Source organism: Anticarsia gemmatalis, chromosome 18 (assembly GCF_050436995.1).
Source record: "Anticarsia gemmatalis isolate Benzon Research Colony breed Stoneville strain chromosome 18, ilAntGemm2 primary, whole genome shotgun sequence".
Taxonomy (NCBI): Eukaryota; Metazoa; Arthropoda; class Insecta; order Lepidoptera; family Erebidae; genus Anticarsia; species Anticarsia gemmatalis.
Window position 1 is genome coordinate 9,425,298 of NC_134762.1, and position 15,093 is coordinate 9,440,390.

A 15,093-nucleotide genomic window follows, 5' to 3' on the forward strand; every position below is an offset into this window, starting at 1 on the left:
AATTAAAAATTTTATATCACCCGCGGACCATATTTTGACTCCGTCTTCGGAAGTCAAAATATTAAAATAAATAAATACACAGGTACACTCTCTATTCCCTCACTTGCTTTCAGGATGCATATATGAACGGTAGTGGCGTGGAGACCATTTCAACCACTGCGCCACGGAGTCCGTCAAAAGTTTTATGTTAGTTTTGTTATTTAAAAGGTTCACAAAAGTGACCTGGAATCAGTGGTATAATGGTGGTACCTTGTACAGCCACGTTGTACCTCCGATGAGCAGTACCGGCGATGTTCTCAGCCACACAGATGTACTGGCCCGCGTCCCGCACGCCCGCGCTCCATATTGCCAGTAGACTATTGCCCAACACACGCTGAATGTTTGACACACTCTCGCTTAGCTTTTGAGTGTCCTGTTGTATGAAAAAGGTATTTATTTTAACATATTAACATTAAAAGCTGTTCCTTGAAATTAATGATTTTATGTCCCGTTTGAGAGTATAACAAATGGTTAAATATACAATCAAACGTATACGATCGAATAAATTAGTATAATAGAATATTAAAATTACTGACAATATGGTAATTTTCTTGCGTTTTCTTTATTAAGAGTTTCTCATATTAATTTCACAGAAATAATAATAATTCATTGAATCTAGGTATCAGATTTTAACGGTATATAATGTAATTTTATATAATTGTGTAAGTATGTATAAAGATTTGCATTGTCATTCACTTAGAAGTGACTAAAAGGCTTTACAAAAAGAACGAATGTTATTAAAACAACAAAAACACGAGTAAAATCTAGAACAAAACACACTTTACCTTTAACCAGGTAATCTTCGGCCTTGGATGTCCATCAGCCTCACATTTGAGTACAATGCTGCGTCTCAACGGCACGACATGTCCTTCCACGATGTTGTTGCCTACATTGCCGGCGATGGACGGCGGTTTGTGCACAACTACGTCGAACGTGACTTCCGTAGTGCCGACCATGTTTGTGAGAATGCATGAGTACTTCCCACTGTCTGTTACTTCGGTCTTGTTTATTACCTAAAAAGGAATATAATCTTCTATCTTATGGTATTCTACTTTAAAATAATAAATTTTTGCTCCTTATCAATCAATATTAGTTACTAGTTTACTTAGTACTTATCCAATCAAACTATAAATGTAAAACGGACCAAATACTAGGCAACTTTTTTAAAATTACCCCTTAAGCCTGGTCCAGACTTTCTTCGTGTGGACGATTTGCAAACGTTACGCGAAACGCTCGCAATGCGCACGTTACTTTATACGGTGGATCACATTACATGTTACACTCGTCTTAAACTGACTTAGACAGTGCTGTACAAGAGTGTGACTTTAGGACGAGTGCCCATCGATGTCGTGCTAGTGTTACCCATAGAAGCGCGATTCTCTATAGCCGTAACCGTCGAGTATCGAGAGTCTGACATAAAAAATAGTTCCTACGGCCCCCGCTAGAAGCGCTGATCCGATTACGTCAGCACGGGTGCCCATCGACTGACACGCCAGTGTTAACTACATATTACCCCCGGTTTCTGAGGTACATTTAGCGGTAGTTTATCTATTCAATAGCGTTAAAACTCATACAAAAAACGCTATTGAATAGAAAAACTACCGCTTAATGTACTCAGTAACCGGGGGTTAGACACTTACCAAAGTAAAGTGGTGGTCCAACAGCGTCACTCTGTGGTCGTCGGTGAGCTCTGTGTAAGGGTGTTTGATCCACATGACGTCAGGACGTGTGCCCATCGACGGACACGCTAGTGTTAACTACATATTATATTAGACACTTACCAAAGTAAAGTGGTGGTCCAACAGCGTCACTCTGTGGTCGTCGGTGAGCTCTGTGTAAGGGTGTTTGATCCACATGACGTCAGGACGTGTGCCCATCGACGGACACGCTAGTGTTAACTACATATTATATTAGACACTTACCAAAGTAAAGTGGTGGTCCAACAGCGTCACTCTGTGGTCGTCGGTGAGCTCTGTGTAAGGGTGTTTGATCCACATGACGTCAGGACGTGTGCCCATCGACGGACACGCTAGTGTTAACTACATATTATATTAGACACTTACCAAAGTAAAGTGGTGGTCCAACAGCGTCACTCTGTGGTCGTCGGTGAGCTCTGTGTAAGGGTGTTTGATCCACATGACGTCAGGACGTGTGCCCATCGACGGACACGCTAGTGTTAACTACATATTATATTAGACACTTACCAAAGTAAAGTGGTGGTCCAACAGCGTCACTCTGTGGTCGCCGGTGAGCTCTGTGTAAGGGTGTTTGATCCACATGACGTCAGGACGTGTGCCCATCGACGGACACGCTAGTGTTAACTACATATTATATTAGACACTTACCAAAGTAAAGTGGTGGTCCAACAGCGTCGCTCTGTGGTCGCCGGTGAGCTCTGTGTAAGGGTGTTTGATCCACATGACGTCAGGACGTGTGCCCATCGACGGACACGCTAGTGTTAACTACATATTATATTAGACACTTACCAAAGTAAAGTGGTGGTCCAACAGCGTCACTCTGTGGTCGTCGGTGAGCTCTGTGTAAGGATGTTTGATCCACATGACGTCAGGACGTGTGCCCATCGACGGACACGCTAGTGTTAACTACATATTATATTAGACACTTACCAAAGTAAAGTGGTGGTCCAACAGCGTCACTCTGTGGTCGTCGGTGAGCTCTGTGTAAGGATGTTTGATCCACATGACGTCAGGACGTGTGCCCATCGACGGACACGCTAGTGTTAACTACATATTATATTAGACACTTACCAAAGTAAAGTGGTGGTCCAACAGCGTCACTCTGTGGTCGTCGGTGAGCTCTGCACAGTGTGTTATAAACCCTATTTTTGTTTCGTCGTCTTTTTATTGAATTAATCGATAGAGTATACCATTCTGAGGATTAGAGTAAAACTCCGGGCTCGCTAAGACTTGTACTTTTTTCGTTATTCAGTGTCAAAGTTCCGGAATATCCGACTATTGAAAAACGAAAAAAAAATAATTACAATTTAACGGAAGTACTTATTCCAGAATTTATTTATTCTATCGAAAGAAGATATAATAGCCGACCATTCCACCATTTCCTGAAGTTTTAGCATGAATAGGTCGAGAGATATGATTTTTTTTCTCATTTTTCGTTTTTATTTTTTTATTCATCTAAACCGCCGTAGTAGGTGGTCATTCCTACATCAAAAAATTGCTAATACTTTCTTTTATTTGCAGTATTAGTTCTAAAACCTAACTCGTTGGTATCCAGGAGATATTTGAAATTTGAAATTTTACTTAGGGTTGTCATTTTCGAGTATCCGAAAATTATATAAGATTATAAACCTTTATTTGAAAAAAAAGTTAAGGCAAGCCCCCCGGCCGTAGTTCTGCACGACGTACCTCAGTCACGCCTTACTGAGGTTGTTGAAGTGCAGAGTACGGTTGCGGTATTAAGGTTGACTGGCGCTCAGTCCCCTAAAATTGTTCCAACTCCAGATGGAACAACCATTGATTTTGCTTTTTAAAAATAAAATCAACAAATATAATTACATAATATGTGTATAAATTATAATAAATAAATTGTTGACGAAAATAATTTTATCGTATTTTTTAAATAAAAAATCGACACAATTGATGTACATACATGATAAATTAATTTGATTTAAAATTATAGATAGGTATATAATTCATGTAGATATATAAAATACATTAAAAATTATTCTTAAAATTGTTATACCACAAAAAATGACAATAAAATTGATTTAAAAAAAAGTTGTTCTAAATCAAAAAATAATATGAAATTCATTTAAAAAGTAATTGTAAAATTAAATAAATTAACTAAAAATATTTTGAGAAAAAAAACAAAATGTTGTAATAGTACTTATGTTGAATGTTGATTTATAGGTATACTTATGACATATCCGAAAGGATTTTCTTTCATTTACTATAAGTTGAGTCTTTTGAGTTAGAATTTATAGACAGATTCCAAATAAATGTATCAATCAACATCATATCAATTTCTTAATTTGTTTTTTAATTTCCTTTATAAAAGAACCCAATCTTTGCCATTTTAAGCCACAAAATTATGATATCTTGTTATGGTCGTGATATAAAAGCTAAAACTTTATAAAAATAAATTTATTAAATTTTGAATGAAGTGGCAGCCCTATGTGCGGATATTTCGGATATTACTAAACTTTCAAATATCTCCTGGAAACCAGCGAGTTAGGTTTTAGAAATAATACTGCAAATAAAAGAAAGTATTAGCAATTTTTTGATGTAGGAATGACCACCTACTACGGTGGTTTAGATGAATAAAAAAAATAAAAACGAAAAATGAGAAAAAAATTCATATCTCTCGACCTATTCATGCTAAAACTTCAGGAATTGGTGGAATGGTCGGCTATTATATCTTCTTTCGATAGAATAAATAAATTCTGGAATAAGTACTTCCGTTAAATTGTAATTAATTTTTTTTCGTTTTTCAATAGTCGGATATTCCGGAACTTTGACACTGAATAACGAAAAAAGTACAAGTCTTAGCGAGCCCGGAGTTTTACTCTAATCCTCAGAATGGTATACTCTATCGATTAATTCAATAAAAAGACGACGAAACAAAAATAGGGTTTATAACACACTGTGCTCTGTGTAAGGATGTTTGATCCACATGACGTCAGGACGTGTGCCCATCGACGGACACGCTAGTGTTAACTACATATTATATTAGACACTTACCAAAGTAAAGTGGTGGTCCAACAGCGTCGCTCTGTGGTCGTCGGTGAGCTCTGTGTAAGGGTGTTTGATCCACATGACGTCAGGACGTGTGCCCATCGACGGACACGCTAGTGTTAACTACATATTATATTAGACACTTACCAAAGTAAAGTGGTGGTCCAACAGCGTCACTCTGTGGTCGTCGGTGAGCTCTGTGTAAGGGTGTTTGATCCACATGACGTCAGGACGTGTGCCCATCGACGGACACGCTAGTGTTAACTACATATTATATTAGACACTTACCAAAGTAAAGTGGTGGTCCAACAGCGTCACTCTGTGGTCGTCGGTGAGCTCTGTGTAAGGGTGTTTGATCCACATGACGTCAGGACGTGTGCCCATCGACGGACACGCTAGTGTTAACTACATATTATATTAGACACTTACCAAAGTAAAGTGGTGGTCCAACAGCGTCGCTCTGTGGTCGTCGGTGAGCTCTGTGTAAGGGTGTTTGATCCACATGACGTCAGGACGTGTGCCCATCGACGGACACGCTAGTGTTAACTACATATTATATTAGACACTTACCAAAGTAAAGTGGTGGTCCAACAGCGTCGCTCTGTGGTCGTCGGTGAGCTCTGTGTAAGGGTGTTTGATCCACATGACGTCAGGACGTGTGCCCATCGACGGACACGCTAGTGTTAACTACATATTATATTAGACACTTACCAAAGTAAAGTGGTGGTCCAACAGCGTCACTCTGTGGTCGTCGGTGAGCTCTGTGTAAGGATGTTTGATCCACATGACGTCAGGACGTGTGCCCATCGACGGACACGCTAGTGTTAGCGGTTGTCCAAACCGTGCGGTTACTTTGCGTGGACCATCTTTTGGCGCCGGCGGGGGAACTGCGAAAAAGTAATAGTTAATTTTTGAAATTAAAATAGGATAAAAATATAAAGTTATTTTATCGTATGTAACCTACTGGGTAACCTAGTGTCAAAGTTAAAACAATAAAAACAAGATGACAGCTAATCTTACTACAAACGATTGCATATCAATTTCACAGATTTCACTTCCTTCTTTAGAAATAACTTGATAACACTTTGAAGTAACCAAAAAATTTTATAAGAAACCAAATTATCACTATATTCATGCAAAAATGAAAACAAAAACGCTTTTTCAATAGCTTAACTGAAGAACTGAAGACTTACCCAGTACTTCCACTTCATAATCAACTCTAGCATCTCCAACTATATTCCTAGCGACACAGCTATAATTCCCCGACTGCTCTTCTATAGCGGCCCTCACGGCTATAACCTCGCCAAATTCAGTAGACACCATAGTATCATCGAACAGTTTGAGAGGCACATCGTTCTTGAACCAGTATACTTCTGGTAAAGGGTTCCCGTATGGATGACAGTGGAGGTAGAATGATTGGCCGGATATTACTTGGATAGTCACTTGAGTCGAATTTTCGAATAGAGATTGGAATATTTTTGGTGGTTCTGTAATAAAATATAGTTAGTAAGTTATTAAGATATTAAATGGATTTAAAATTATCATACTTGATATATTTCCTCTGTTTAATTAGTCCAACAAATTGCAATGTCCCGAATTTGAATCATGAGACGCGTGAGACGATTGCTTGATCAGAGGCAATTTCAGGCTTAATTTCAACACGTAACTATTATCCAATTAGTTAGAAACAATATTTAAACTTTAAAAATAACAATAATATAACAATCATAGCCGACTCGGGACTCGAACCTGAACTGGACATTTCAAAATCTAAATTGATAAATTCCCTTTTAGTTTTCACAGCCAAATCATCTTCAATTAAAATTCTCTTACAATATTTTCTTAAACAAAATATCAAAAAGTAATCTTACCCAGTACATCCAATTTGATCCTCCGACTATCGCTGCCACCCTCATTACTAGCAACACAAGTATAGACCCCGGCGTCGCTCGTGTCCACTCTACTAAGAGTGAGGTCCGCGTACTGTATGTCGAACATGTTCTCACTAACAGCGCGCCCTTGTCTCACCCACTGTATGTCCGGTACCGGGTTACCAGACGCTATACATGCTACTCTTATTGAAGTACCTTGCTACAATAGAAATATCGTATATTAAAAACGAACTTATGCCCCCGGCTATAGCTCTGTGAAACGATTTTCCTGGGTAAAATGTATGACCTTAAGGCCAAATTTGATCATAATCTGTTCAGTGGGTTTTGCGTACGTAAATCTCATATCAGTATCACATTTTTTTTGCGTATTGGAGTCGAACCCGCACGTTCCTGTGTTGTGACGTCACTGTGACACTTACCACCACTGGACAGTGTCGGCGACAGTGGCGCCCACTCCGCCGACATAAGCGACCATGTGTACGACTGTAGCGACATACACGACTGACACGCGGTACACTATGTGTGTAGCACCGGCTGTGTTGTGTTGTGTTGTGACGTCACTGTGACACTTACCACCACTTGGACAGTGTCGGCGACAGTGGCGCCCACTCCGCCGACATAAGCGACCATGTGTACGACTGTAGCGACATACACGACTGACACGCGGTACACTATGTGTGTAGCACCGGCTGTATTGTGCTGTGTTGTGTTGTGACGTCACTGTGACACTTACCACCACTTGGACAGTGTCGGCGACAGTGGCGCCCACTCCGCCGACATAAGCGATCATGTGTACGACTGTAGCGACATACACGACTGACACGCGGTACACTATGTGTGTAGCACCGGCTGTGTTGTGCTGTGTTGTGTTGTGACGTCACTGTGACACTTACCACCACTGGACAGTGTCGGCGACAGTGGCGCCCACTCCGCCGACATAAGCGACCATGTGTACGACTGTAGCGACATACACGACTGACACGCGGTACACTATGTGTGTAGCACCGGCTGTGTTGTGCTGTGTTGTGTTGTGACGTCACTGTGACACTTACCACCACTTGGACAGTGTCGGCGACAGTGGCGCCCACTCCGCCGACATAAGCGACCATGTGTACGACTGTAGCGACATACACGACTGACACGCGGTACACTATGTGTGTAGCACCGGCTGTGTTGTGCTGTGTTGTGTTGTGACGTCACTGTGACACTTACCACCACTTGGACAGTGTCGGCGACAGTGGCGCCCACTCCGCCGACATAAGCGACCATGTGTACGACTGTAGCGACATACACGACTGACACGCGGTACACTATGTGTGTAGCACCGGCTGTGTTGTGTTGTGTTGTGACGTCACTGTGACACTTACCACCACTTGGACAGTGTCGGCGACAGTGGCGCCCACTCCGCCGACATAAGCGACCATGTGTACGACTGTAGCGACATACACGACTGACACGCGGTACACTATGTGTGTAGCACCGGCTGTGTTGTGTTGTGTTGTGACGTCACTGTGACACTTACCACCACTTGGACAGTGTCGGCGACAGTGGCGCCCACTCCGCCGACATAAGCGACCATGTGTACGACTGTAGCGACATACACGACTGACACGCGGTACACTATGTGTGTAGCACCGGCTGTGTTTGTCGCATCGCAACGGTATATCCCTTCGTGCTGAGTCGTGATGTTAGATGCGAAGATTATGTTGTTTTGTGTCTGCCAGTTTGTGTTACTGTAAATAAAAATATACTAGTACATAGTTATATAGTGCGAAGACTAAGCGATAGTATCTTCTTTACGAAAAACGGACACGCTCGTACGAAAAATCGCGAATCGGTGCGATGCGAAATAGCATCTCAGAAATTGCAACGCAAAACTGCGACGAAAATTCGTGTGGGAAGGCTCCTTTCCTTCTCCAGTTCGCGACAATTTAATTTACATCGTGCGAGCTCGTAGATTTTGGATATGAGATGTCGCATCGTAGTTTTGTGTATAAGCCCCTAAATTCCCTTTTGTTTACACCGTCATAGAAAAATCGTTGCAGTGCACTGTCTCTGTGCATTGTCGATATCATGTATGTATACGTGCATCACAACAACGTACGAGACCGACGCGGCGACGTCAACGTGAGACGAAATTAAGGCTAAAATTTTATTTATAAAAAAATATATAACAATACATATTTTGCTGTCCCAGTACTGAGTAGTCTGATCCCAGAATGAGAGGATGGTTAGGCCTTTCCTAAAAAGGTTATTATTTAGTCGTCGAAAAGTTAAAATGTAAAAGTAATTAATATAAAATTACATACTTATAAGTCCATGTGATTGTAGGTGCAGGAGTTCCTTTGGCATTACATTCTAAAGTAGCGTTGTCTCCCTCTTTCAGTTGCACATCCATTACATCAAAGTCTGATATAAATGGAGGCTCTGTAAGTTACAAATAAAGAGCTGGAGATTTATATTCTACAGGTAAACAAAACTATAATTTGACTTGCAAAAAAATAAACTTAAAAATTATAACACAACAAATATCTACGTGAGATATGAGTGTAACTAAAACTTTAGTGGTATTCGAGTATAAGTACATACAAAAAGAAAAGCAAAAACACAATATTTTTGATGCCAAATACTTTATAAGGTTATTAAGAGAATAATATTAACTTGTACACAAGCAAGCGCAAAAAATTCTTGGTGATAAAATATTACTCAAGAAAAAAAATTTAAATTATCAAAATTATTCCTGACGGCGGATAAATCGATTTTCTATTATTACTATACCTAACACTTTAAGATGGTATTCCCTCACAACAGTTCCGTGCACGTTATTGACCACGCATTTATAAATGCCTTCATGATGTAGTTCCACGTTGATTAACTTTAATGAACTCTTATCTTCAAACACCAGCTGTTTTGAGTTGAACCACCATCTTGTCTGAAATATGAACCGAGCTTTATTATTCAAAGGTACCAATTTTGGACAAGACAAGCCACAGCGACAGACAAAAACTCTCAAATGTAACAAGGACCCAACAAAATATTTTAAAAATCTGCGACTTTAACGATGAACAAAAGGGGACCTAGAATAGTGCCCTGACCGACTCCAAAGCGGTTATTGTTCAAAGTTGATTAAAATAATAAATAGATAATTTGTGATATTTCTAGTAATACATTTAGCTCATACTTTTCAGCATAATTTACACGTTTTTGGTATATAGGTACAGCTGTAGTAATAGCATATAATAATAACATTAAAAATGAAAAACTAATTAGAAAATTGTAACGTATGTAGGCGAAAGCTTAACTAACATCAAAGCATTATTTTTAAGAGATCAAGCATATGCAAGCAACCCGCCAGAACTGCTTTAGAGTCTGGTAGTGTATGCGATTTTAGACCACGAATCCTAGGTGTCAATTCCCGGTTCGAGTTAGCTACTATTGGTATTTTAAAATTTGTCATATTCTCAATCGAAAACCGGTGTTTATCGAGGCCAGTATTAGGTAATGAGCTCTCTTATATACGACAATACCAATGTAAATGGAAAAACTATCTATATAATCATTTTCTAACACTTACCTTAGCACTAGGCTTCGCATCAACCTCACAATCAAACTCAATATCATCTCCTCTCACTCGCTCAATATCTCTGCCCTCCTCTTTCACAAAGGACGGTCGCCATTCAACAACTACTTGTATTTTAGCTGACGCTGAACCAACAACATTTGTTACTACGCAAGAATAATTCGACGCGTGTAGGCGAGATATATTGTGTAGTTCGAAAGGACCGGTGGATATTAGTTTTGCGTTCTGAAATTTGAGATGGTTATAGAATATTTTGGGTAAAATTGGCAATGTTTAAAAGTATATGTCATAGCAGAATGTTCATTTTCCTATAGTCAAATTGTCATCAATTTTTTTAGAAATATCAATTGTCAGTGTGCTTTGTCAATACCTTAGAGTTTTGTACTCAAAGACAGCGGCTAGTGAAGGTATTTAAAATTCAAAATTTAGAAAATTACTGATCCATAATTTAGAAATAGGTACATAGGTTTTTTAAGTTAATCTTTGAGTATAATATTAACAACTAAAAGCTTATCAGTAAAAAAACACGTTATAAGCATATATAGTTTGTCTTGAAGGCAAAAGATGGAAATCGAACCTGATACCATTTGACTGAGTGAGAGGTCGCTCGTATCGGACAGTTGATGGTTCCGTCGGTGCCTTCCAGTAACGTGACGATTGTAGGAGATTGGTCCGATTGAGTCGGTGTTGGTAATGCTGTAGGAAAAAAAGGATCTTAGTGGTTTCTGCTTACGATTTTACTCGTTACAAGAAAAAATGTGATGAAAAATAATTATATACGTTAATCTAAGTTGTCACTGTGGACTATTATGGTGTGTAACAAATTCATCTTAAATCAAAATTATGTAAAATACTAGCTTCGACTAAACTCTAGCAATGCAATATTTAAAGAATTTCAATTTACAACATTAATGCTTAAAATAAACTAATATGAATACCTGTAACTTCCTATTTCTCTAATTTTAACGTGTCAAAAAATAGCTTAACTCATGTTTCAATCTGTTTAAATGGTAGAGAAAGCCTTCGGAAAGTTCTGCTTCTACACCGTGTACGTATTAATATGATGATTTCAAACATATAAACAAAACAATAGATAACAAATAAGTATAATTATTTTTGTAGATAAATAAGTACTAAATGACTAGTGCCCGGTTTCTGAGGTACATTTAGCGGTAGTTTATCTATTCAATAGAGTTTTTATATGAGATTAAACGCTATTGAATACATAAACTACCGCTAAATGTACCTCAGAAACAGGGTGTAAGTGCGTACTTACAATAGATCTCAACAGGTATCGTCTTGTTGATTGCGCCGACATCGTTCCTGGCGACACAAGTGTAGTGGCCGCTCATGTCTTCTGAAGGAGAGTGGATGTGCAGGGTGCCGTCCGAATCTATTGTGTAGCGAGGGTCTGGGATACAAATATTATAATCTATACTAATATTATAAAGCTGAAGAGTTTGTTTGTTTGATTGTTTGTTTGTTTGTTTGATTGTTTGTTTGATTGTTTGTTTGTTTGTTTGAACGCGCTAATCTCAGGAACTACGGGTCCGATTTGAAAAATTCTTTCAGTGTTAGATAGCCCAGTTATCGAGGAAGGCTATAGGCTATATATCATCACGCTACGACCAATGGGAGCAGAGTACCAGTAAAAATGTTACAAAAACGGGGAAAAATTTCACCCATTCTCTCTAATGTGACGCAAGCGAAGTTGCGCGGGTCAGCTAGTTAATAATATGCATAAATATCAGCTGAAGTTATTCACGTAGTTGATTTTTTACGGCATTTTAATAAAAATATACAAAAAACAGATTCTAAGCGAGAAAGGCAGTCGCGCTCACCGGTCGGTAAATGATCTGTGGGTAAAGCAACCCTTGGCGCGGTCACTTCATAGATGGGTTACCGCATAGTGGTATTACAACTGGGCGTCTCCGTGCTTCGGAGGGCACGTTAAAAGTCGGTCCCGGTTGCTATCTACTACGATAACAGTCGTTAAGCCATGTCAAAGACTTTCGGGCTTGAACAACTTTGACATTAGGTTGACCACTAACCATACGACAAGAAGAAGAAGCGAGAAATATAAAAAAATCTTCACTATATTTTCACGAACTATGCTTTGGAGGGAATAAATAAGTAAATATTAGGAGGAGCGCGTGACATGTATGATAAGTTTTTGAACCTAACCACGCTGTGAAGGCGTTTGTTGAGAGTCCAAGTAGTTTAACTGGACGACTATTTGACCTAACCGGGATTTTAACCCGGTATCTCGGTAAAGCAATCGCCTTAATATTACTACCAGAGACACAGTCATATAGGTATTGTTCTACTGTGTAAATTACATGATATTTATTACGTTACCTTTATTCAAATAAAACTCGTCCTTAGCCCACATGATATAAGGCTGAGGTTTCCCTGTAGCACGACACGCGACGCTCAGTTCTAAGTCTACGTTCGTACCAACTACTGGACCAGTGTAGTTATCTTCTAATATTTTTGGTAGTTCTGGAAACATACATCAAAGTAAATAAGTTTATCAACCATCCCTTAAGAGTTAGCTAACATTTGCTTGGGCAAAAATACAGATAAAAATAAGATACCTGTGTGCCGCAATATTTTGTACGTCATAAGTATACGCGGGTACACAAGCGTATACGTTAATAAAATCTATACAATCACCAAAATCTAAATAAAAAATATGATCGCAGACTATCCATTTTTCTTATTTTTATTTTTTTTTAAGCTAATTAATTAGTTCAGTGGCTAATGAACAAAGTAACAATGAAGTTGGAATATAGATACGGGTTGTAGGCCTACTTTATGCTATCTTATTTACTTTTGAAGATACATAATATCTAGACAGATTGCGAGAGCGTGTCGATTCCAAGAAAGAAAATAAAATACAATATTTTCTTACCGTTAACTGCTAGATAGATGGGTTGTTCAGCGATTCCTCCAGCATTCTCCGCGATACACACGTACACACCTTCATGTTCCATCCTCGCTTTATTTATGTACACGTTACCTATATCGTTGAAACTAGAATCCAGGAAATAGAGTAAGAAGAAAAAGTCAACTACTGTCTTATCAATGGACCTTTTCTTGAAAGGAGGGTTAAATTGAAAATCCAAGTTTGGGTTATCGCAAGGAAGCCTTGGATACTAAGAGATTATTTTACAACAAATTTATAAAGGTTTAACTGCACGGTTAAAGTGGTCACCTCGCCGCAATAACCGTAGCGCCGCGTGTAGTGGGTTCGAATCTCACCCGGGACAAATCTTTGTGTGATGAGCACGAGTATTTGTTCTGAGCCTGGTTGTGAATTATCTATATAAATATGTATTTAGAAGCATATAAGTATGTTTATCAGTTATTTGGTTACCATAATACAAGCTCTGCTTAGTTTGGAATCAAATGGCCGTGTGTGAGTTGCCCAATGATATTTATATTTACCTATTTATAAAGGAGTGGAGTTAGATACTCAATTTTATAAAAGACTTGTACAAGTACAACAGTGGTAGGTTAAGTATTATAACACTATTTTACTAATGACGGGTATTCGTATTTTTTGCAGAGAAAGCCAACGAGAGAAAGTCACGAAAATAATAATAAGTAAATTATTTAAATCATCTTACCTCAAATCAGTAGTATTTTCCGTCAATATTTCTCCATCGAACATCCACTGTACCGTCGGCACTGGGAACCCGATGACGTCACACTGCAGTGTTACTTCAGAACCTACTAATACCTCCTTCGCAGGTTCAGATAGCGGTATTATGAAGGGAGGCACTGAAAATGTAGAATACTATTTTGAAAAGGGCCTATCTCGCATTATACAGTTTTAAAACATGTGCCCTTCTGAAAATTTGTTATTACGTGGATTTAAGGCTAATTAATTTATTTTAGTAGATGACGAAGAAGAGGATGCTCTTGCCCAGCAGTGGGGTAGTAGCAGTATTATTTACTATACTTAAAATAATTTAAATAATATTTACCCCAAACGTGTAACGTGTAAGAAATAGAAGTATTCCCATGTTCGTTTTCAGCTATGCAAGTATAGTCGCCAAAATCCGTCAAATTCGCTACAAATCTGTAACCAAATGTTATCAAGTTGTAGATAAGAAAACAAGAAGTTAATAAAGCGTTATATTCATATGGTCACCAAATTCATTAATGTATTAATGCTAAGCCCCAAGCCGCGGTTGACTAGCATAATGGACTCAAGGATATAAGCTCAGTATAGTAGACTCAAGGACTTCTTCTTCGTTTGGGAGGACACCTTTGCCTAGCAGTGTGACAGTCATAAGTTTTAAAAAAAATCATCAAATAAGTTGATGAAATAGTATTACTATTTATACATTGGCTACTTTTTAACTCTCTCTATTAAATCTTCTGCACAAACTACTTCAATATACACGAAAATAGAACATTATAAAATCATTTCATACCTAAGTCCATACCCATCTACATATTTGTCATCACCCAGAGCGTCGCCGTTATGTGTCCATGTTAGTTCAGGTGTGGGTACTCCGCGTGCAGTACACGGTAGTTGTACTAACTGACCTTCTAGCGCTTCTTGTACTGAAGATACAGGCGCAGGGATTGATGGAGGCTCTGAGAAAATTATATCCATACTTAATATTATAAATGCAAAAGTAACTCTGTCTGTCTGTTATCAATCACGCCTAAATTACTGAACCAATTTGCATGAAGTGTGGTATGGAGATATTTTGATACCCGAGAAACGACATAGGCTACTTTTTACCCCGGGAAAATGACGCATTCCCATGAGAAAATTCAGGTGGCGGACGAAGTCGTGGGTAAAAGCTAGTAAATAATATAATTGAACAACTCACGAAATGTCATTTGAATC

General features: G+C 38.8%; 1 protein-coding gene across 1 annotated transcript in view; it reads right to left on the reverse strand.

The window, feature by feature from the left end:
* Positions 1-15,093, reverse strand: part of LOC142980374 (hemicentin-1-like) — a 40,972-nt gene that overhangs the window by 6,451 nt on the left and 19,428 nt on the right. Inside the window, exons 29-44 of the mRNA XM_076125698.1 lie at positions 14,669-14,834; positions 14,216-14,310; positions 13,856-14,009; positions 13,138-13,259; positions 12,582-12,725; positions 11,500-11,634; positions 10,801-10,919; positions 10,218-10,448; positions 9,422-9,575; positions 8,953-9,070; positions 8,166-8,376; positions 6,623-6,842; positions 5,945-6,238; positions 5,463-5,638; positions 825-1,052; positions 250-412 (exon numbers count right to left, since the gene is read on the reverse strand). Of these exons, the coding sequence (XP_075981813.1) occupies positions 250-412; positions 825-1,052; positions 5,463-5,638; positions 5,945-6,238; positions 6,623-6,842; positions 8,166-8,376; positions 8,953-9,070; positions 9,422-9,575; positions 10,218-10,448; positions 10,801-10,919; positions 11,500-11,634; positions 12,582-12,725; positions 13,138-13,259; positions 13,856-14,009; positions 14,216-14,310; positions 14,669-14,834 (2,730 nt within the window). The remainder of the gene's footprint in view (positions 1-249; positions 413-824; positions 1,053-5,462; positions 5,639-5,944; positions 6,239-6,622; positions 6,843-8,165; positions 8,377-8,952; positions 9,071-9,421; positions 9,576-10,217; positions 10,449-10,800; positions 10,920-11,499; positions 11,635-12,581; positions 12,726-13,137; positions 13,260-13,855; positions 14,010-14,215; positions 14,311-14,668; positions 14,835-15,093) is intronic.